At 35.7% G+C, this 24,940-nt stretch overlaps 1 protein-coding gene across 1 annotated transcript in view; it reads left to right on the top strand.

The window, feature by feature from the left end:
• MNAT1 (MNAT1 component of CDK activating kinase) overlaps nucleotides 1-24,940 on the top strand; it is a 220,522-nt gene that overhangs the window by 42,670 nt on the left and 152,912 nt on the right. Inside the window, exons 2-3 of the mRNA XM_039240755.1 lie at nucleotides 22,109-22,261; nucleotides 23,588-23,661. Coding sequence (XP_039096686.1) covers nucleotides 22,109-22,261; nucleotides 23,588-23,661 — 227 coding nt within the window. The remainder of the gene's footprint in view (nucleotides 1-22,108; nucleotides 22,262-23,587; nucleotides 23,662-24,940) is intronic.

A 24,940-nucleotide genomic window follows, 5' to 3' on the forward strand; every position in this document is an offset into this window, starting at 1 on the left:
AATGCTAGACACTCATCAGATATATGATATAAACATGTTTTTCCCATTCTGTAAATTGTCTTCACTTTTTTGATAATGTCCTTTGATGCATTAAATTTTTAAATTTTAATGAAGTCCAGTATATCTTATTTTTTTCTTTTGTTGCTTTTTCTTTTGGTGTCATATATAAGAATGCATTGCCAGATCTAAAGTCATGAAGATTTACAGTTAGGTTTTCTTCTAAGAACTTTTCTTCCCAGAGTTTGTTATATTTAGGTCATTGGTCCATTTTGAATTAATTTTTGTATATAATGTGAAGTAGGAGTCCAATTTCATTCTTTTGCATGTGGATATAACTTTGATTTTTTAATATAATTAATATTTTTGAGGTTGTACATTTTTTACAAACATGTCAGCCATATACTTTATAAATGTACAATTTATAAAATTTATAATTTTTTTATCTGTAAAATTAGATATAATAGGTTAAGAATACTGACTGTACTGTGGGCACCTGGGTGGCTCAGTCGGTTAAGCATCCAGCTTTGGCTCAGGTCATGACCTCACAGTTTGTGAGCTTGAGCCCTACATTTGGCTTTCTGCTGTCAGCACAGAGGCTGCTTTACTGTGCTCTGCTCACTCTTTCTGTCAAAAATAAATAAAAATTAAAAAAATACTGCAGTGTTATTCAGTGGTGTTTTATGTAGAATGAGTCATAAATTTTGTTTCACCTTAAAGTTTCAGAAAGCTATTTTGTACTTTGTCATAAAAATAATGCTTCATATTTAAAAATAAATAGGTCATTGTTAATATACAGATTATCTGTAGAATTAATTTCAAAACAGCATTGAGCAATTGTGAAAAAATAGTTCATTTTGTCTTAGATTCTTGAAAATCAACAGTGGTTTTATTTATTCATTTTTTGCCTAGCTATGGTATCTTTTTGAAAGGAACAAATTTTCAAAATTTTGATAAGGTAAACCCAGGTGTCAGCTATAACCTTACTGAGGTTTTCTTCTTCATGCTGCGTTCTAACTATTTAGATATTTCCATCCTTAGTGTAGGTCTTTTTCTGAAAAATATTTTTAAATTCTGTTGGCTACTTAGATTTGAGTAATTGGACAAATCACTAAGCTAGTTTTTATTAATGGACTTAGTAAACTTATTCTCTCATATTCTAACAAGAATACTTATCAGGGAGTGCCTCGGTGGCTCAGTTGGTTTAAGTGTCCGACTTCAGCTCAGGTCATGATTTCATCCTTCATAGGTTTGAGCCCTTTGTTGGATTCTGTGCTGACAACTCAGAACCTGAAGCCTGCTTCAGATTCTGTCTCCCTCTCTCTCTACCCCTCTTTAGCTTGTGCTGTCTGTCTCTCTCTCAAAAATAAATAATAAACATAAAAAAATACTTATTAGAGGTAATGCTTACTTATATTCAATATTAACATTTTTTTCTAGAGGCAATTGTTTTTAATTATACTTTTAATGGTTTTTGAGAAATACTTTTCCCATAAATACTTTTCCTAGAATATGCTTCTGGTGTCCATGAAAATGGAAAAATAATGCAACAGTTTTGTAGAAATACCAGAATTCAGGCTGTTGGAAGTTACTGAATATAAGTGTAAAATATTATTGTGTCTGCACAATTTAAGAATTATCAGATGGAAAAGAATTGATAAATGTAGAGATATAGCTAACAATTATTGAACATTTACTATGTGCCAGACACTGGTTTATTTTATATGTAATAACTCATTTCATTAAGTCCGTTTTTAAAAGGCTTGAATTTTCTTTTTATTAGTGAAGTTTGAAAATAATGGTCTCTACCATTCAAAAATAAAAATTAATTACAAATATAAAATATGACAGGGTTTTAAAACAATCTGTGGTATAGGTCTCAAGCTTGTTTATTATTTTATTAATTGAGTTTCTTTAGGATTTATTGGTATTTAAAATAATTGAAAATGTTAATAATGAGCAAACATTGGAATACTTTGCCTTACGGAAACAAAAATGTTAATATTATTTTTTATAGACTTATTTTTTTAGTGCAGTTTTACATTTATAACCAGAATTGAGAGGAAAGTTCAGAGATTACTCATATACCCATTATCAACATCATTCACCAGTAGGGTACATTTTTTTGTAACCAGGGATGAACCTACATTAAAAAAGAAATTTTTTTAAATGTTTTATTTATTTCTGAGAGAGAGAAAGAGAGACAGCATGAGCAGGGTAGGGCCAGAGAGAGAGGGAGACACAGAATCTGAAGCAGGCTCCAGGCTCTGAGCTGGCTGTCATCACAGAGCCCGACACAGGGCTCAAACCCACAAACCGTGAGATCCTGACCTGATCCGAAGTCAGATGCTTAACCAATTAAGTCACTCAGGTGCCCCGGGATGAACCTACATTGACACATCATTATCACCCAAAGTCCATAGTTTATTTTAGGGTTCAATTTTGATATTTTGTATTCTCTGGGTTTGGACAAAAGTATGATGACATATCCATCATTATAATACCATATAGAGTATTTTCACTGCTCTAAAAATCTTCTGAGCTCAACCCATTTACTCCTGCTCCCCCTACCAACCACAATCTCTGATCTTTTTATTGTCTTGAATTTTGCTTATTGTAGAATGTTATGTAGTTGGAATCTTCTATTGTGTAGGCTTTTCAGATTGACTTTTTTCACATAGTAATATCCATTTAAGTTTCCTTCAAGTCATTTCATGACTTGATAGCTCTTTTCTTTTTAGTACTGAGTAATATTTTATTGTCTGGATATACCAGTTTATGTATCTGTTCACATACTGAAGGATATTTGGGTTGCTTCCAAGTTTTGGCAATTATGAATAAAGCTGCTATAAACAGCATGTGCAGTTTTTTGTGTGGACATAAATTTCTACCTTCTTTGGGTAGATACCAAGGAGGGTAATTGCTGTAAGAGTATGCTTTATTTCCTTACTGATTTTCTGCCTGTTGGATCTGTCCATTTCTGACAAAACAGTGTGAAAGTCTCCAAATAGAATAGTGGATCCATCTATTTCTCTTTGCAGTTCTGTCAGTTTTTGTCTCACATATGTATTTTTTTTAATATTTTTTTATTTTTGAGAGCGAGAATATGAGCCTGTAGGGGGTCGGCAGAGAGAGAGAGAATCCCCAGTAGATTCTGCATTGTTAGCACAGAGCCCAATGTGGGACTCTAACTCATGAATGATGAGACCATGACTTGATCCAAAATCAAGAGTCAGATGCTGGCTTAGTCGGTTAAGCGGCCGACTTTCGCTTAGGTCATGATCTCGCGGTTCGTGGGTTCGAGCCCCGCGTCGGGCTCTGTGCTGACTGCCAGCTCAGAGCCTGGAGCCTGATTCAGTCTGTGACTCCCTCTCTCTCTGACCCTCCCCTGCTCACGCTGTCTCTCTCTCTCTCCTAGAAATAAATAAAACATTAAAAAAAAAATTTAAAAAAATAAAAAAAAAAAAGAGTCAGATGCTTAATCAGCTGAGCCACCTAGGCACCTCTGCCTCACATATTTTGATACTGTGTTGTTAGGTGCATGCACATTATAAATTTTTGCCTTCTTAAAGCACTGACCCCATTATTATTATTTAATGCTCTGCTTTATCCCTGATAACTTTCCTTGCTCTAAAGTCTGCTGTGTCTGAAATTATTCCTTCTTTCTGTTGATTAGTGTTAGGACAGTATATTTTTCTCCACTTACTTATTTTTAATATATCTTTGTATTTAAAGTGGGGTTCTTGTAGGTAACATATAGTTGAGCCTTGTTTTTTGATACAGTATGAAAGTTTCTATCTTTTACTTGGTACATTAGGATTACTGACATTCACATTGATTACTAATATTCTTGAATTAATATCTACCATGTTCATTACTGTTTCTATTTGTGTTTTTGTTCTTTGTTCTTTGTTTTTATATGTATATATAATATATATTATATATATATATTCTTCTACTCTTTTTCTAAACAATTTTATGTCTGTCTGTCTAAATTCCAGTATAGTTAACATATGGTATTATACAAGTTTCAGGTATAAAATGTAGTATTTCAGCAGTTCCATGTATTACTTAGTGCTCATTAAGTTGAATGCACTCTTCATGCCTTTCACCCATTTCATCCATACCCCTACCCATCTCCCCTCTGGTAACCGTCTATCTATTCTCTTTAGTTAAGAGTCTGTTTTTTGGTTTGTCTGTCTCTCTTTTTCTTTCTTTTGTTCATTTGTTTTCTTTCTTAAATTCCACACATGAGTGAAATCATATGGTATTTGTCTTTCTCTTATTTTGCTTAGCATTATATTCTCTAGGTCCACCCATATTGTTTGTAAATGGCAAGATTTCACTCTTTTTTATGGCAGAGCAATACTCCATTGTATATGTATATACCACATCTTTATCCATTCATCAGTTGATGGACATTTGGGTTCTTTCCATAATTTGTCTATTTTAGGTAATGCTGCTATGACATAGAGGTGCATGTATCCCTTTAAATTACGATTTTTGTACTCTATGGACAAATACCTAGTAGTGGCAGTTGTTGATCATAGAGTACTTCTATTTTTAACTTTTTGGGGAACCTCCATAATGTTTTCCACAGTAGCTGCACCAGTTTGCATTACCACTAACAGCGCACAAGGGTTCCTTTTTCTCCATATCCTCGCCAACACTTGTTTCTTGTGTTGTTGATTTTAACCATTTGACAGGGGTGGTGTAATATCTCATTGTAGTTTTGATTTGCATTTCCCTGATCAGTAATGTTGAGTATTTTCTCATGTGTCTGTTAGCCATCTGAATGTTTTCTTTGGTAAAATATCTATTCTTGTCTTCTGCCCATTTAAAGTAATCTCCACATCCAACATGGAGTTCAGACTCATGACTTGAGATCAAGAATCACACACTTTACCAACTCAGCCAGCCAGGTGCCCCTCTTCTGCCTATTTTTTAATTGGATTATTTGGGTTTTTTTTTTTTTTATTTGGTGTTGAGTTTTATAAGTTCTTTATATACTTTGGATACTGATCCATTATGAGATATGTTGTGTGCAAATATCTTCTCCCATTCTGTAGGTAGCCTTTCTGTTTTGTTGATTATTTACTTTGCTGTGCAGAAGCTTTTTGTTTAGTCTCAGTAGTTTATTTTTGCTTTTGTTTCCCTTGCCTCAGGAGACATATACAGAAAGAAGTTGCTATGGCCATTGTCAAAGAAGTTACTGCCTGTGTTCTTTTCTAGGATTTTTATGGTTTCAGGTTTCACATACAGGTCTTTAATCCATTTTGAATTTATGTTGTGTGTGGTATAAGAAAGTGGTTTGGTTTCATTCTTTTGCTTATTGCTGTGCAGTTTTCCTAACACTATTTGTGGAAGAGACATTCTTTTTTTCCGCCTCCATTCGGTAGTCTTTTCTGCTTTGTTGAAGATTAGTTGGCCATATACTTGTGGGTTCATTTCTGAGTTTTATGTTCTGTTCCTTTGATCTGTGTATCTTTTTTTGTGCCAGTACCATATTGTTTTGATTCCTACAGCTTTGTAATATAGCTTAAAGTCTGGAATTGTGATGCCTTCACCTTTTTCTTTAAAAAATTTTTTTCATGTAGGGGTGGCTCATTTGGTTGGGTGTCTGACTTTGGCTCAGGTCATGATCTCATGGTTCGTGAGTTTGAGCCTTACATCGGGCTCCAGGCTGACAACTCACAGCCTGGAGCCTGCTTTGGATTATGTGTTTCCCTCTCTCTCTGCCCCTCCCCCACTTGCCCTTGCTCTCTCTCAAAAATAAATGAACATTAAAATTTAAAAAAATTAAAAATTAATAAAATAAATTTTTTATGTTTATTTATTTATTTTGAGAGAGAGAAAGTGAGCAGGAAGAGGGAGAGAGAGAGAGAGAGGGAGAGAGGGAGAAAGAATCCCAAGCAGGCTCCACACTGTCAGCAGAGATCCTGATGCAGAGCTTGCACTCACAAACCATGAGATCATGACCTGAGCTGAAATCAAGAGTTGGATGCTTAACCACCAGAGCCACCCAGGCGCCCTGGGACTTGTTTTTCTTTTCAGGGTTGCTTTGGCTTTTCAGGTCTTTTGTAGGTCCATACAAATTTTACGGTGGTTTGTTCTAGCTCTGTGAAGAATGCTGTTGGTATTTTGACAGGGATTGCATTAAATGTGTAGGTTCCTTTGGGTAGTATAGACATTTTAACAATATTTATTCTTTCAGTCCATGAGCATGAAATATCTTTTCATTTCTCTGTGTCATCCATCTTCAGTTTGTTTCATCAGTGCTTTATAGTTTTCAGAGTACAGATCTTTCACTTCCAGTTAAGTTTATTACTAGGAATTCTTTTTGGTCTAATTGTAAGTGGGATTGTCCCATTAATTTTTCCTTTTGCTGCTCCATTATTAATGTATGGAAATGCAATGCATTTCTGTACATTGCTTTAATAGCCTGTGACTTTACTGAATTCATATATCACCTCTAGTAGTTTTTTGGTGGAGTCATTTGGGTTTTCTATATAAAGTACCATATCATCTACAAATAGTGAAATTTTACTTCTTTCTTATCAATTTGTTGCTTTTTATTTCTTTTTGTTGTATGCTGTGGCTCAGACTTATAGTACTGTGTTGAATGAAAAGTGGTGAGAGTGGACATCTTTGTCTTGTTCTTGACCTTAGGGGAAAAGCTCTGTTCTTCCTGATTGAGTATGCTTTTTGCTATGGGTTTTTCTTCATAAGGCTTTTCTTATGTTGAGGTATGTTCCCTCTACACTCACTATGTTGAGGGTTTTTGTCATGAATAGATGTTATACTTTGTTAAATGCTTTTTCTGCATCTATTGAAATGATTATATGGTTTTTATTCTTTCTCTATTATTGATATGATATATCATGTTGATTGATTTGTGAATATTGAACCACCCTTGCATTTTGAAAATAAAGCCCACTTGATTGCGGTGAATGATTTTTTAAATGTATTGTTGGATATGGTTTTGCTAGTATTCTGTTTAGGATTTTTACAGCAATATTCATCCAAGATACTGGCCTGTAATTCTCCTTTTTTGTGGCATTCTTTGGTTTTAGTATCAGGGTAATGTTGGCCTCATTGGATTTGGAAGTTTTCCTTTCTTTTCTACTTTTTGGAATAGTTTGAGAAGAATAGGTATTAACTCTTCTTTAAATGTTTGGTAGAATTCACCTTTGAAGCCACCTGGTTCTGGACTTTGGTTTGTTGGGAGTTTTTTGATTACTGGTTCAATTTCATTTCTGGTAATCTGTCTATTCATATTTTCTATTTCTTCCTACTTCAATTTTGGTAATTTATATAGGTAGTTTATATAGCTTCTAGGGATTTATTTATTTCTTCTAGGTTATACAATTTGTTGGCATAATAATCTTTTGTATTTCTGTGGTTCGGTTGTTCTTTCTCCTCTTTTCGTTTGTGATTTTATTTGAGTCCTGTCTCTTTTTTTTACTTACTGATTTTGTTGGTGTTTTCAAAGAACCAGCTCCTAGTTTCATTTATCTGTTTTTTGTTTTTGTATTTGTTTCTATATCATTTATATCAATAGCTCTTATTATTTCCCTCCTAATTTGGAGTTTTGATTTTTCTAGCTCCCTTAGGTGTAGTGTTAGGTTGTTTGAGATTTTCTTGGTTTTTGAACTAGGCCTATATTGCTATAAACTTCCATCATAGACTTCTTTTGCTGCATCCCGGAGACTTTGGACCATTATGTTTTCACTGTTATTTCTCTCCATGTTATTTTTAATTTTTTCTTTGATTTCTTGGTTGACCTGTTCATTGTTTAGTAGCATGCTATTTAACCTTCATGTATTTATGTTTTTTCCGGATTTTTTCTTGTGGTTGATTACTAGTTTTATAACATTGTGAGAAAAGATGCTTTTGTATGTCTTCGGTCTTTTAAAATTTGTTGAGGCTTGTTTTGTGACCTTTGTGTGATCTATTCTGAATAATGTTTTGTGTGCATTTGAAAAGAATGTGTATTGTGCTGTTAAGGATGGAATATTCTGAATATATTTCTTAAATACATCTGTTCCAGGGTGTCATTAAATGCCATTGTTTACTTGTTGATTTTCTGTGTGGGTGACCTGTCCATTAGTGGAAGTGGGTGTTAAAGTCCCCTACTATTACTACATTATTATTGATTAGTTTCTTTATGTTTTTTTAAATTGTTTTATGTATTTGGGCACCTCCATGTTGGGTGCATAAATATTTACAATTGTTATATCTTCTTGTTGGATTGTCTGCTTTATTATTATATAGTGTCCTTCTTTTGTTTCTTGTTATAGTCTTTGTTTTAAAGTGTGTTTTGTCTAGCGGCGCCTGGGTAGCTCAGTCAGTTAAACATCTGACTCTTGGTATTGGCTCAGGTCCTGATCTTGCTGTTGTGAGATCAAGTCCCTCATTGGGCTTCTTGCTGAGCATGGAGCCTGCTTGGGATTCTCTCTCTCCCTCTCTCTCTGCCCCACTGCTGCTCATGTGTGTGTGATCACTCTTTTTCAAAATAAATATATAAATTTTAAAAAATGAAGTGTATTTTGTCTGATATAAATATTGCTAGTTAAGCTTTCTTTTGACATCCATTTGCATGATAAATGCTTCTCCATCCCCTCACTTTCTTTTTTAAAAAATTAAAAAAAAATATTAATTTTGAGTGAGAGAGAGACAGAGTGTGAGCAAGGGGAGGTACAGAGAGAGAGGGAAACACAGAATCTGAAGCAGGCTCCAGGTTTTGAGCTGTCAGCACAGAGCCTGATGCAGGGCTTGAACTCATGCACCGCGAAATCAAGACCTGAGCCGAAGTTGGACGCTTAAGTGACTGAGCCACCCTAGTGCCTCTCCTTCTCATTTTCAGTCTGCATGTGTCTTTAGGTCTGAAATGAGTCTCTTGTAGGCAGCATATAGATTGTGTCTTTTTAAAAAAAATTCCATTCTCTTACCTTATGTCTTTTGATTGGAGTGTTTACCCCACTTATATTTTAAGTAATTATTGATAGATATGTATTTATTGCCCATTTCTTACTTATTTTGTGGTGGTTTTGTAGTTTTTCTCTGTTCTGTCTCTTGCTCTCTTCAATGTTTTGCTGGCCTTCTTTAGTGATATACTTTGATTCCTTTCTTTTTTATTTTTTGCATATCACTGATTTTTGATCTGGGGTTATCATTTAGTTTATATATAATATCTTATGCATATAGTAGTCTATATGATGGGGATGGTTACTGAAGTTTTAACCCATTTTTTTTTTCCTCTTCTGTCCACATTTTAAGTGTATGGTGTCATTTTTATATCCTTTTATTTTGTGAACGCTTGACTGAGTTTTACAAATATACTTATTTTTTTTTACTGCTTTTGTGTTTTCTACTTTTCATACGCTTACTTGTGGTCTTTGTTTTTTTCTTTATTCTTTTCTTTCTTTCTTTTTTAACTCAAAGAAGTCCTTTTAACATTTCTTGTAGGGCTGGTTTAGTGGTCATGAACTTCTTTAACTTTTGTTTGAGAAACTCTCTCTCTCCTATTCTGAATGATGGCTTTGCTGGATAGAGTATTCTTGGCTCCAGATTTTTTTTTTTCAGCATGTTGAGTATATCATGCTACTCCCTACTGACCTGCAAAAATTCCTGCTGAAAAATCCACTGATAGCCTTTTGGGGTCCCTTGTTTGTAACTGTATTCTTTTCTCTTGCTGCTTTTTAAATTCTTCTTTTCCTTTTTCCCCTACTCCCTGTTCACCTTCTCCTTCTCCTCCTCCTCCTTCTCTTCAACATAGTTTATTTATTTTGAGAGAGAGAGAATCAATCCCAAGCAGTCTCCGCACTGTATGTGCAACTGTGAGATCATGACATGAGCTGAGATCAACAGTTGCATGCTTAACTGACCGAGCCACCCAGGTGCCCCTCAAATTATTTCTTCATTACTACTTTTTTTAACCATTTTATTTTATTTTTTAAATGTTTATTATTATTATTTTTTTGAAAGAGTACAAGAGGGGAGGGGCAGAGAGAATGAGACAGAGGATCCAAAGCTGGCTGTGTGCTAACAGCAGTGAGTCCACTGTGGGGCCCGGACTACAAACTGTGAGATGATGACCTGAGCTGAAATAGGAGACTCAAAGGACTAAGCTATTCAGGTGCCCACTGCCACCCCCTGCTCCGCCTCTTTTTTTTTTTTTAAACCATCTTAATCACTGTGTGTCTTGGTGTGGACCTTCTTGGGTTGATTTTGTTGGGGGAATCTCTGCCTCCTGGATCTGGATTATCTGTTTCCTTCCCCACATTATGGAATTTTTCAGCTATTATTTCTTCAAATAAGTTTTCTGCCCACTTTCTCTCTCTTCTTCTAAGATCCCTATAATGAGAATGTTATTATGCTTGATGGAGTCATTGAGTGCCCTTAAGTCTATTCTCATTTTGCCTACTTTTTTTTCTTTCACCTGCTCAGCTTGATTACTTTCCATTCCTCTGTCTTCCAGGTTTCTGATTCATTTCTCTACTTCCTCTAGCTGGCCATTTATTTCATCTAATGTATTTTTAATTTCATTTATTGTGTTCTTCATCTCTGTTTTTTATATCTTCTTTTTATTAAAAAACTTTTTAATGGTTTATTTTTGAGACAGAGAGAGACAGTATGAGTGGGGGAGGGCCAGAGAGAGAGACGGAGACATAGAATTCTAAGCAGGCTCCAGGCTCTAACCTGTCAGCCCAGAGCCCGATGCGGGGCCTGAACCCACGAACCGTGAGATCATGACCTGAGCTGAAGTTGGGTGCTTAACTGAATGAGCCGCAGAGTTTCCCCTTTTATCTCTTTTTTAAGGGTCTTACTGTTGTTCTCCGCTCTTTTATCATTACTTTAAATACCCTATCAGGCATATTATTTATATCTATTTTGCTTATATCTCTTGCCTGTAGTCCAGAGCCACAGGACCTCTGGACTTGTGACATTTAGGACATATTCCTCTGCCTCTTCATTTTGTTTCTCTTTGTGCCTATTTCTCTGTGTTAGGAAAGTCAGCTACTTCTTCAAAGTAATGGCCTTATGACGAAGAGGTCTTGTAGTGCCCTGCAGTGCAGTGTTCCCTGTTCCCTGGTGCTTCAGGACTATGTCCTATGTGTGTTGTGTGTGCTTGCTGTTGTGTCCTGGCCGCTTTATCCTTCAGTGAAGTGATCTGCAGAGGATGTAAAGCTTTGCTTGTTTTAGGTAGGGTTTTGTCCCCGGCTGTGGTGGGGCATACAGTTTTAACAGGATGCGCAGGTTGGCCTGGGAAATGGGACCTGCAGCTGCTTCCTCAGGGTGGGCAGTTTTAACAAGGTTGTGCACCACTCTGCCTGCCGGGACAGAGGGCCCATAAAGTTTGTTGGGAGATGTGGTGGCAGGGTTTGCACGGATCTTCTTGTGGGGTACGGGGGGGGGTGGGCATGGCACAGGGACTGAGGCAAGCGTGACTGGAAAGGGCTACCTGCTGAAGCAGGACAGGGTGGGGCTTGTAATCAAGTTCGGTAGTGAGTGGTAGTGAGTGTTGGCCTGCTTGTTCCTGTCGGTGGTTGTGTGTTTACGCTGAGGGGCAGGGGTGGAAATAGGTGCCTGACTGCTTCTTTGTTCCTGGAGGAGTCTTCCTGTGATCCCTACCCCTCAGGATACCTCTGAGATGAGTAAATACCTCTTACTCCAGTACACCACAGGCATTTTTCAAACTGCTGATTCTTCACTGAATCTTCCAGGCTGTTTATAGTGTTGTCTCTTTCAGGGTGAAAGTTCAGTTTGTTAGGCCCTTTGGGCTCTCCCAGAACTGAGCTTGCTGATTTTTAAAATTTCTGGTTTTAGGTCCCTCTGGTTACAAAAACTCAGGAGGGACGCCTGGCTGACTCATTTGGAAGAACATCGAACTCTTGATCTCAGGGTCTTGAGTTCGAGCCCCATGTTGGATGTAGAGATCACTTAAAAAAAAGAAAAAACCCCATAAAAAAATAGAACACATGAAATTTGTTCTCAAAGCCAAGTTTTATGGGGATTTGTGTTCCTGGTGTGGGCTCCTTAATGTGATAGTCTTTCTCACTCCTCTTTCTGTGGGCAGCTTTTCTCCCAATCCCCAGATGTCAGCAGTCAGTTTTGCTCCCTAACGTGTCTCTGCCCTTCCTATCCTCTTTGATAATCCTCAAAAAGCTCAGAGAACACCAAGGAGGACAAATGCCCCCAAAACCCCACACCTAGGTATATCATTAGCAAATCACAGAAAACTAAAGATCAAGAAAAGATGATGCCAGAGGTGGTAAATAACATCTCATTTATGAAGGAACAAAGATAAAAATTACATTCTTCTCTACCTTTACTTGTGGAGTTTGTTCTGCCAATCTTTGGGTTGTTTTTTGGGTTATTTACGCTGGTATGAGTGTTAGAGGTGAGCTTAGGGTCCTCTTACTCCACCATCTTTTCAGCCTCTGTTGTGGTTTTAAAAGAGCACTTTATGTGATTCCATTTTCTTACTTAGCACATCAGTCTTATTTCTTTTTGTACTTTTGGTAGTAGCTGCCCTAGAGCTTGTAATATACATTTATAACTAATTCATATCCACTGTCATATAACACCATACCACTGCACACTAGTGTGAGAGCCTTTTAATAACAAAATAATTCCAGTTCCTTCCTCTTATTTCTTGTATCATCTCTGTCATTCATTTTACTTATATATAATCATACATAGGCATATGTACATGCATATATATATAGAAATTTATATAATTAAATATGTTGTTATTTTGAACTAAATCTTGTTAGATTAATACTAAAAATGAAGTTACTTTACCTTCACTTATTTTTTCTCAAGTGTTCTTTCTTAATGTAATTCTGAGTTTCTGACTCATTTTTATTTCCCTAAAGAACTTTTTAAAAACATTTCCTATAAGACAGGTCTTTTGGCAAAAAAGTTTTTCAATATTTGTCTGATAAAGTATTTTTTCTTCACTGTTTTAACGGTAATTTTGCATCTTGGAGGTGTTTTTTTGTAAACATGTAAATATTTCAGTTAAATGTTTCTCTGTGTTTTTTGGGAGAGAAGTTAAATGTAATTTTTATCATTGTTCCTTTATAAGTGAGATGTATTTTCCCCCCTTTGGCTTCTTTCATAATTTTTACTTTATCTTTAGTTTTCTGTAATTTGCTAATGATATGCCTAGGTGTGGATCTTTTGGGGGGCCTTTGTCTGCCTTGGTGTTCTCTGAGCTTTTTGGATCTTTGGTTTAGTGTCTGATGTTTTCAGTTACTGTTGTTTGACATATTTCTTCTGTGTCTTTCCTCTCTGGTATTCTAGTTGCATATATCTTAAACTTTTATAGTTGTTCTATAGTCCTTGGGTACTCTTTTCCATTCAGTCTTTTTCCCTTTGGTTTTCAGTTTTTGAAGATTGTATTGATATATTCTCTTGCTCAAAGATGTTTTCCTTAGCTGTAGCTAGTCTAATAAGACAGTCAGAGGCATTCTTCATTTCTGTTATGGTATTTTTTTTTTTTTTAATCTCTAACATTTCTTTTTGGTTATTTCTTAGACTTTCCATCTGTTTACGTTGCTCATCTGTTCTTGAATCTTGTTTCCTTTATTTGTTAGAGGGCTTCGGATCTTAATTATGGTTGTTTTATATTCCTAGTTAGATAATTCTAACATTCATGCCATGTCTGGTTCTGAGCTTGTTCTGTGTCCTCTGGTTATGTTCTTTTGCCTTTTGGTATAGCTTGTAAGTTTTTCCTGAAGCTAAATGTGATGTACTGTGTAAAAGAAACTGTTCTAAGTAGGCTTTTAGTAATGTTATGGTAAGGTATTGGGGGAAGGGAAGTGTTCTATATTTCTGTGATTAGGTCCCAGGCTTTTAGTGAGCCTATGTCTTTGGACTGTGAAGTCTGTAAGTGATTCACAATTGTTTTTTTTCCCCCTACGTAGATGACTGGATGGCTAGAATCAGCTGCAGTTGGTTATTTACCCTTCCCTAGGTTAGTTAGGCTCTGATAATACCCAAGCTAGTTAGGCTTTGGTTAATTAGTTTCACCTGAGAGCAGGCCTTGTTGAGAAGGTAGGGTGCATTGGTGTATTTCAAAATGATTTCTTTCCCCACATCCCCTTTTACATTAAAATTATATTTATTTTATTTTTAGTTTTTTAAAATGTTTATTTTTGAGAGAGGGTCAGAGTGTGAGTCGAGGAGGGGCTGAGAGAGGGAGACATAGGCTGTCAGTCAGCACAGAGCCCGATATGGGGTTTGAACCCATGAACCGCGAGATCATGACTTGAGCCAAGGTCAGACTCTTAACCGAGCCACCCAAGGGCCCCTCAAATTATATTTCTTTATAAATAACCTTTATTGATCACATATAATCTGGTTCTCAGATATTTGATTTTGGCCTCAGTACCTTTGATAGTCTTAAAAATTACTTAGGACTCCCGAAGTGGTTTTATTTATTAAGATTGTACCTGTTGATATTTACCATGTTGGACATTAAAATTGAGAAAATTTGAAAATATTTATTAAAAATACAAATAATATATTTTATGAAATATATTTTCCAAAACAAAAATTTTAGAGTAGTATTGCTTTATGTTTTATTTTCTTTTACATTATTTTATTATTTTATTTTTGAGAGAGAGAGAGAGAGAGAGTGCACACATGCATGCAGTGGAGGGGCAGAGGGAGAGAGAGAGAGAGAGAGAGAGAGAGAGAGAGAGAGAATCCCAAGTAGGCTCCACGTTCAGCCTGATGTGGGACTCAATCCTTGACCCTGAGATCATGACCCAAGGTGAAGTCAAGAGTCTGATGCTTAACTGACTGAGCCACCCAGGTGCCCCAGCATTGCTTCACAGTTTTGCAAATCCCTTTGTTTGGGATAAGAGAAGACAGATGGTGATATCTGCTTCTGTAGCGAATCTCGTTGTTACATGTAATTTCCATTGAAGTATATGGAAATGATGGCGGCTTCCATAGATACGTAGCTGGAAAATGGAGGAACCTATTGATACTTTTTAAAGTAATGTAAGTATTCTTTCACCTACTTAGGTAAATACATATTTAGTTCCTTTGAGTCATTGTGAAAGTGAAAGTGATGTTTTACTTAATGTAGGACCTGCATTTCTGGATATCGTAGAACTAATTGAATTTACCCTTAACTTTCCTAAGGTTATGAAAGGACCTAAGAAATGGTCTTGATGGAGATCCATTCCTGGCTTGGTATACTGGCAGTTTATTTCCTTTAAAGTCTCCAACGCTCTGAATGCCCCTGGTGGCCATGTTGTGTTTCTTTACCATTCTTATAATTGTCAGGTCTCCCAGTGTGCAGGATATTTCTGAAGCCCTTCATAAAGTTAGCTAGAGGATTTTTCTTTCAATTTCTAATTGACCTTCACTCTGTTTCTTCAACCATATGTTTGAAGAGGCATTGAGCCTCTGCAAAACTTGGATCTCAATATCCAATACTATCATCTCCACAAACTTTTTGGCTATTCTACTCCAAAAGTATTCATCAATGGCAATAATTGGTTCAGAAGAGTAGAGTCCATATATTTCAGGAAATACTTGACTCAGGATAGTACCTTTGGAACTGTCATTGGCTTGGAGCATTTGGAGTGTGATGTGTTAATACTGGTCAAGAGTGTATAGTATAATTTGTTGAGCTGTTGCTTATTGGTCGAGAGCGTATGGTAGTAGTATTCAGAGTATACTTTTATTACAGAGTTTTGTTTAATCTTTTCTATTTTGACCACTATATTATGAGCCCTTATGCACAAGTTGGTATAATTCTCTTTGTAATCCTCATAGAATGAAGGATATTGGTTTTGGGTATATTGAGTTTGAGGGAATTTTATTTTTCTAAATTAAAAAAATGTACCTGTGGAATATCAAATAGGAATTGTGCAATACGCAGTGTCTAATAGGAACTCAGGAGGAGATATGTTTGGGCTAACGGTAGACACTGGGGATTGTTACTTAGGTCATTGTAAGAATAAGAGTGAAAGAGATAATGTGGAATGTGAATTAGACCAAGGTCAATTCTTGCTAGTTATATGAGTTTTAGCCAGTTATTTGACTCTCCAGTGCTGGGTGACACTGCCTGTATAGTAAGGACAATCATATGTACATCATAAGATCCCTAATGCATATCTTTCTAACTTCCTTCATTCTTTTCCAACCTTTTTCTGGAAAACATGTAGTGTTTTTCAACAAAGCTTTTAAACTTGACTTAGGAGTTTACTGGCAAGAGGACAAAAAGGGAAATTATATATGTATTCCATGATCCTTGCTGTTTGTAAAGGGGACACAAAAACCCATTTTTTGGGGGGGGGGCTCATGTTTTCTTGTCACAGCTTACTAAATTACTAGCTCTTCCCTTATCCCTGTGTATAGCTCAGTTTTTCTGGCTCAAAATGGGCTTACATGTAGTATTTGAATTTGTGCCTTATATTATTTGCTTGTTAGTTATAAATTGCCATGCTAAATGGTTATAGCCAACAGAAGATTGAATGGTTATTTTGAATTCTAAGACAGTGAAAAAATTTGGTGAATATAATTTCTTTTTAATTTTGACAATTTTTATCCTCCAAAGTCTATAGGGATGTTTATAATGTTTTAAAAAACACTTGCTGTCCCAGGCCATCCCTTCTATTTTTATGGATGAATTCTTTTTATTTTATTTTTTTTATGTTTTATTTATTTCTGAGAGAGAGAGAGAGATCAGCATGAACAGGGAGGGTCAGAGAGAGAGGGAGATAGAGAATCTGAAATAGGCTCCAGGCTCTGAGCTAGCTGTCAGCACAGAGCCTGACGCGGGGCTCGAACCCATGAATCGTGAGATCATGACCTGAACCGAAGTCGGATGCCCAACCAACTGACCCAGCCAGGTGCCCCTGAATGAATTCTTTACTTGACATTGCAAAACACATTGTTGTAGTAGTTTTTTCCCTCAAGCTTTGAAGTAAATATGATTTTGAATTCCCTTTTAGGTAAAAAGCGATACATACCAATGTAACCTTTAGGCTACAGAAAAGTTATTTACAGGTCTAGAAAAGTTAGGTAGCATATTTTGAGAGAAAAAATTCCCTTATAATATCTAGCTCCTACCCTATACAGTTGAGTACACATGGGCTTGAGGAATAATTTATTATGGGGATAAAATTTTTCCTTAACAGAAGTTACCACTTGTTTATCTTTCAAGACCATAGATCTCTGTTTTGAGTTGTTTCAGGAAGTCAGTGAGCTAAAGAAGAATGGAAAGTCCTGGTAAAACTAGATTACTTCAAAGGAAGTCTTTACAAAATTTGTGATTATTTACCTTTTCTAGGTCAGTTAATCTATTTAACACTTAATTTTTTTTTTTTTTAATTTTAGAGAGAGAGAGAGAGAGAGAAATGTGAGCAGGGGAAAGGGACAGGAGAGAGAATCCCAACCAGGTTCCATGTAGAGCCTGATGTGAGACTTGATCCCATGACTCTGGGATTATGACCTGAGCTGAAATGATCTGAGCTGAGTTGGTCATTCAACTAGCTGAGCCACATAGGCGCCCCTTAGGTAATAGTTATACCTTTATAACTTAAAACTTATAACTTTATAATTATTTTATAGTTATAGCTATTAACTATAAAATAATCTATTTTAATAATTATTGAAATTTTACATGGAATATAATTCCTGTTGAAAAACTAAAGCAAATAAGTCAGATAAAAAATCTTGACAAAGGCATATAAGCAGCTAAATGTTGATATAAGAAAATAAAATCTAAAAATAAGTTGTTTAGGGGGACCTGGGTGGCTTAGTCAGTTGAGTATATGACTTTGGCTCAGGTCGTGATCTCACTATTTGTGAGTTCAAGCTCTGTATCAGGCGGTCTGCTGTCAGCACAGAGCCTACCTTGGATCCTCTATCTCCCTCTCTCTCTGCTCCTCCCCTGCTCACTCACTCTCTCTCTCAAAAATAAATAAATATTAAAAAAATAAGTAAAAAGTTGTTCAGAGAGAAAAGAAGGTGGGTACCATTCTGATTTTCAAAAACAGGAGAAAATCATAACGCTGTCTTTGGGACTGGGTAATGACAGGATTTGGACTCCAGCAAATTTTCCTGTACTCTGGAAAATAGGAAATTCTGTATGAAGAACTTTTTTGCACTCTTGGGGGACCAAAGGTTGATCATCTCCTGCTGCTCTGGTTGTTCTGATGCCAGATAGAGTGAACTAGCAATTATCAACTTTTTTTTTCTTTTTTATATGATCAGTCTCATATAAATAATTTATAAATATGTATTTTATAAATATATGGAAAAAAGTTATGGTCACATAAACTACACTTAAAATAGTTATGTTATCTGTGGGAAGTGTGATACAGAACAGAATGAGGTAGAGCTTTCAATTTTTTTTCTCTGTATGCTTTTCTCTTAGAGCTTTAAAAAAGAGTTATTTGTTTTAGCAATTTAACTTAGGAAGGGAAGAAGTTGTGTAGGAAAATAAATTATTTTAAAAATTCTTAAATACTGTTGAAATCGTTATGATTTAAGGCAGATTTTAAAAAATCATTTATTTCCCTCAATTTTATTTATTTTTTAAATTTTGTTTTGTTTTAAATTTACATCCAAGTTGTTAGCATATAGTACAACAATGATTTCAGGAGTAGATTTCTTAATTCCCCTTACCCATTTAGCCCATCCCCCCCACCTCCTCTCCAGAAACCCTCTGTTTGTTCTCCATATTTAAGAGTCTCTTATGTTTTTGTCCCATTCCCTGTTTTTATATTAGTTTTGGTTCCCTTCCCTTCTTTTTTGTGTCTTAAAGTCCTCATATGAGTGAAGACATATATTTGTCTTTTTCTGACTGTCTAATTTTCCTTAGTATAATACCCTCTAGTTCCTTCCACATAGTTGTGAATAGCAAGATTTCATTCTTTCTGATTAGTGAGTAATACTCCATTGTGTATATATACCACGTCTTCTTTATCCATTCATCCATCTGTGGACATCTTGGCTCTTTCCATACTTTGGCTATTGGGTTTTTTTTTTTTTATAGTTCATTGTCAAGTTGGTTTCCATATAACACCCAGTGCTCATCCCAACAAGTGCCCTCTTCCATGCCCATTACCCCCCTTCCCCTCTCCTCCACCCCCATCAGCCCTCAGTTTGTTCTCTGTATTCAAGAGTCTCTCATGGTTTGCCTCCCTCCTTCTCCCCAACTATTCTCTCCCCTTCTCCTCCCCCATGGTCATGCTGGTCAGAGTGGTTAAAAGGAACAAATCAGGAGATTATAGATGCTGGCGAGGATGTGGAGAAACGGGCACCCTCCTACACTGTTGGTGGGAATGTAAACTGGTGCAGCACCTCTGGAAAACAGTGTGGAGGTTCCTCAAAAAGTTAACAGTAGAACTCCCCTATGACCCAGCAATAGCACTACTAGGAATTTACCCAAGGGATACAGGAGTGTTGATGCATAGGGGCACATGTACCCCAATGTTCATAGTAGCACTTTCAACAATAGCCAGATCATAGAAAGAGCCTAAATGTCTATCAAGTGATGAATGGATAATAAAATGTGGTTTATCTGTACAATGGAATACTTCATGGCAATGAGAAAGAATGAAATCTGGTCATTTGTAGCAATGTGGATGGAACTCTACGGTGTTATGCTGAGCGAAATAAGTTAGGCAGAGGACAGATACCATATGTTTTCACTTATAAGTGGAACAGGAGAAACTTAACAGATTTTTTTTTTTTAATGTTTGTTTGTTTGTTTGTTTTTTTAGAGAGACAGGGACAGAATGAGAGCAGGAGAGGGTCAGAGAGAGATGGAAACATAGAATCGGAAGCAGGCACCAGCTGTGCTGACAGCTCAGAGCCTGATGCCAGGCTTGAACTCATGAACCATGAGATCATGACCTGAGCCAAAATCAGATGCTTAACCGACTGAGCCACCCAGGTGCCCCAGATTTTTTTTTTTTTTTTTTTGAGTGAGAGTGTACATGAGCGGGAGAGGGACAGGAGAGGGAGGAAGAGAATCTTAGGCAGACTCCTTACCCTGAGGAGCTTGACTCTGTGGCTCAGTCTCACAACCCTGAGATCATGACCTGATGACCTGAGGCGAAACCAAGAGTTAGACACTTAACCAACTGAACCACCGAGGCACCCTTTAAGGCATATTTTTAAAAAGCAGAAATGTAAAACTGATTGTGAAACAAATAATATATCTAATATGCGGTATGACTTTTAGAAATATTAAAGTTTTTGTATTACCTTGTTAAGTGAATTATCAACTGAATCTATTCTACAAGACCTTGAAATAGAGAATATTATTTGTGTGTGGATAATTTTGAGTATTTTAGATGGCTCCTTGCTTATAAATATCTTTAGTCAGTATATTTTTAAGGTATGCTCATTTTCATCTTCTATAGTTTGATTTAATTTTCTTTAATTGCAAAGATTAGGAGAAATGCAACATTCCCAATCTTCTGAATCCCAAAGTCAGTTTTATGGGGTTTTGTTGATCTAGATAATGACAACTGGGATCTTTGTTCTTTTAGGATTTTTTTCCTCTAATATTTAATGGCACCATTAAGATAGAAATACACAAAGTCAGTGTTAGTATTTTACTAGTAACCAACCTTTATTCTTGTTACCTTGTGTCACACTTCTCATTGGACTTTTTCTACAAGTCAGCTGCATACCTGGAAGAAATAAATGTTTTCCTTATTCATTAGAATTTTTCTTTTCTTTTCTTATATTCATTTTTAAAAAAAATTATGTGTAGTTTATTGAGTACTTATTATTTGTCAGGCACTGGGGATAGAGAACAAGGTGGTCCAGATTCCTGCTTTCATGAAATGTGTATTACATCCTAGTAGAGGTTACAGAAAATCAGCACATAAATAATTTCAGATAATGCTAAGAAAGAAGTGATTAGGGCTGGTGTGGTCCTAACCTATGTGGATTTGGGCAGAATTACAGCTGGAGAAATGAATATCAAAATGTGTAAATGTTTATAAGTTAAGAATCAAGCTGCACACCCATTATGCCCACTTCCCAGGGTCTTGCATCCTTAAGACCCAGAGGCTAAAGGAATAGCTATTTTCTTCTCCTGGCTAGCCGTTCTACTTGCTAGTCTGATTAGTAGCATGGATGGCTTGGGGCAGAGCAGGGGTGGTCGAGTGGTGCCTGGACCCATCAAAAACAGTATGTGAGCTGATTCTGTCAGCTCCCTAGGAATCTGGTACAGAGAGGTTAACCTCTTTAAGTCCTTGTTTTTCTAACACAAGACTTAAAGGAAATTCTGAGCTCTTCCCCAAATTGCACTATCTAAGAAGAGAGGAGGGAATGCAAGTATTGGGGAACTGTGGCTTTCCTTTTTGGTGGATTTGGGGCAGCCAACCTTAACTGATTAAAGTTTTTATGAGGAACCATTCCTTCTGTGATTTCTCAGGGTAGAGGTTCTGGTGATTTTCTCCTTTCTCCATGGATACTGTGGCACAGTCATTTCCTTACCCCTTGTCCTGGGGCAGGGCAGGGGTGGAGGAGACCTCTTTCAGCTAGCACCTCTCCCTGTAATTCCCACTTGCTCAGTTGTTACTGAATTTCAAAAAAAAAAAAACCTTCCTTACAAGGCTAAAAGAAAAAAAAAGTCTGTTTTAGTGATTGTGGTTTGCAGAGCATAGGCCTCTGACAGAGGCTTTTTTTGCCTAGGTCTAAGGGTGACACTGGGCTAAGAATGGCAGTGACCACAGACCATTCATTTACATGCCTCTTTGACTTTTCTCTGTCTGCTACCTCCAAATCCGCCTAGCCCCCAACTCAATTTGTTTTAATTTATAAATTTGTTTAATGTGTAAAATGAAACTGGTATCCCTTAGGATACCTATGTCTGAAAAGTAAGCTCCAAATGAAAATAAATATTTTCTAAAAGATTTTTTTTGATGAGATTTCTAAGTACAAATGATTAATTTTCCTATCTCTGCCTCCCACCCCTGCCCCTTGTCCCCCAGGGGGAAAAGAAAAATATTACCAAACAAAAAAGCCACAGGAGCAACAACAAAAAACAAACTATACAAAATTGTTGTGGATTTGAGTACTGGCTTAAAGGTTATCCTGTATTTTCTCTTTACAGGTGTGAAAGTTGTGTGGATTTACTATTTATGAGAGGAGCTGGAAACTGTCCTGAGTGTGGCACTCCACTTAGAAAGAGCAACTTTAGGGTACAACTCTTTGAAGATCCTGCTGTGGACAAGGAGGTTGAGATTCGGAAAAAAGTGCTAAAAATGTAAATATTATTGTTTGAATGATTGAGTATACGAAGAGGACTTTAACAATTATTTCAGTAATTGATATAATTATTTATTGATGGAAATATGGACATTTTGGCAAGTGAATCAGTATAAATTCTATGCATTTGTTCAACAGAAATTGATTAAATTCTTAGAGAACTCAGTAACATTTATCTAGCCTTTGTTAGAAAAGAGTGGATCCTCTGGATTGATGACTTTACAATTTATTTACTATTTATTTTTAAACATACTTAACATATATTGAGTACCTACTGTGTGCAAACACTGTGTTATGCATATTAGGTACTGGGTAGAAATGAGTGAAATCGCTATGAACCTTGCCCTTATAAGGCTTACAGTCTAGTAGTATAGGATAGCATGGAGATAGATAATAAGACAGGCAAACTAAACAACTATGTGACTATGAATTGAGAAAAATACTATGAAGTTAGTGACTGAGTATTGGTGTAGGTCACTGATAGCGTGTTTAAAGTGAGATTTGAAGGCTGTTGGAGAGGATAATGTGTTAGCTGTAATTTGTTTTGATATCTATCTTTATATATTTACATATGTATTTAATTTTAATATTTTTTCATTTATAATTTAGTTTTCACTCTGTGAATGGTTTTGGGTTTTATTTTATCTGTCCTTTTATTACAAGCCTCCTTATTATTTTTGAAGTATATAGAATTAATATATAAATTTAGTTTATTATTATTATTATATGTATACTTTATGGTGGTATATATTTCAGCCTAGGTCACCAGTGCTTTAGCAGCATCTTTCTAGGTACTTAATCTGTGTTACTGCATCAGTGCCCCTGGTTGCTCTTTTATTATTAGTATTGCTTCTGAGAGATAGTCTCTTTTAGATTCTTATTTTTTTATTGATCCCTGTAGTTTTTCTAATTCTTTACATGTACATTATAATATTTACAGAATTTTCTGATCTAGTATTCTTTAGACTATAGTTGTCATGAAAAATAGGAAGGTGTCTTTTGAATTAATCTTTAGCTTTCTGAAAGCGAATCAATTTATAAGAAGTAAATAAGTCTCCTAATTTCTTTTTCTTTCTTTTCCATAAGTTTTAGAGGAATTTAACATATTTTATCTTTCTCTCTTGATTCTATTCTGTCTTTGTAGTCATAAGAATTTAAGAACAACATTCTCGGTCTAATTACAAACATGGTGTCAAGGAAACAGTGTACTTTACAGTAAGCAGTCCTTTTCTATGTATCATGAATAAATAGGTAAGAAACAAACTGATTAGATAATATTGAAAGCAAGAGAATGTAATGTGTTCATTTTTTTCTTCTCTTAAAGATACAATAAAAGAGAAGAAGACTTTCCTAGTCTAAGAGAATATAATGATTTCCTGGAAGAAGTGGAAGAAATTGGTAAGTTTTTGATGCTTGTACTTTTGGTTGCTACCCTATGTGGTTTTATCTTTTAATATGCCTAAGAGAAAATCTCACAGAAAAATCTTTAACAAGTTTTGTTGTGATAGCTGATGTTTTTTGCCTATTCACTTTCAGTTGTACTTGAATCATGTTTGTTAAATTGAAGGCATGCTTAAGTAAAGGACATACTTAAGTAATAAACATTTGTTTTAGGAAAAGTGGCATTACTTTATAGCTGAGAAAGAAAGACTGTATATGTATATATCTGTATGTTGATGGGACATTAGAGTCAACAGAAGGAATGAATATATAGATTTTTTTAAAAATAGGATTTCTGTTAACTGTGTCTATGGTGACTAAAGCCATATGTTGTTTGTCATTTATGTCTCTGTGCATACAGTAGTTTGAAAAGAGTCTGAAGCAGTTGGCTATTGAAGTGGCATTCTTTTTTTCATATTATTCTTGAATCAGTGGTTAGAGTAATCTTAGGGCTTTTTCTTTTGTGATTAGTCAAAAGGATGCTTTCATCAAAAGAAAGGATTATTTCTTCTTTCTTAAATAAGATTTCATAGATGTTAAAGAGCCTGGAGGTTGTTATACTTCAATTAAAGAAATGAGTGTTTTTTCTTTTTTTTTAAAGCTGCCATAATTATTACTCAGTATAAGTTTGGAAATATTACAAAAGATATAGACTGTGAAGATAAGAATGAGACGTAGAGAATTAAACAAATCATCTTTTTTATTCTTCTCTCAAACCTGATAGCCAGGCTATCCTTACATTATTTCATATTTAAATATGAATATAACAAATTGATCATTTTTAGGTTTATATATGGAAAATTTTTAGAAAACTTAAACTCTTGAGGAATGGAGTATTCTAATGCCTTTAACTTTATTAACTGAGAAAACCCCAGGAAATCTTTTTTATTTCAACTGTAATTGAAGCTTTTCTAAAGTATCTAAGTTCCTTGTTAGGTCATAGCAAACAGCATATACAGAATATAATTTAAGCTTTTTCTGGGATCTTTTAATGCCTTGGAGCCATTGTTTTTTTATTATATTTATTGCACTTTGTGTATAATCTTAGCAGTCATCAGTGGCTTGGATTTTAGTTGAGAAGGTGATGGAATTGGAAGTGCCAAAGCAAAGTAGAAAAGTTAGGATATAGCCCGAGAAGATAAAGCCCCCAAAATCTGCAAGAACTGGGCAAATGTAAAATATAGCTGTACATAGATATTAAGAACAGGACAGGCAGTTGGATAGTGCAGGAAGAAAT

Source organism: Hyaena hyaena, unplaced genomic scaffold, assembly GCF_003009895.1.
Source record: "Hyaena hyaena isolate Hyena2069 unplaced genomic scaffold, ASM300989v1 scaffold_181, whole genome shotgun sequence".
Taxonomy (NCBI): Eukaryota; Metazoa; Chordata; class Mammalia; order Carnivora; family Hyaenidae; genus Hyaena; species Hyaena hyaena.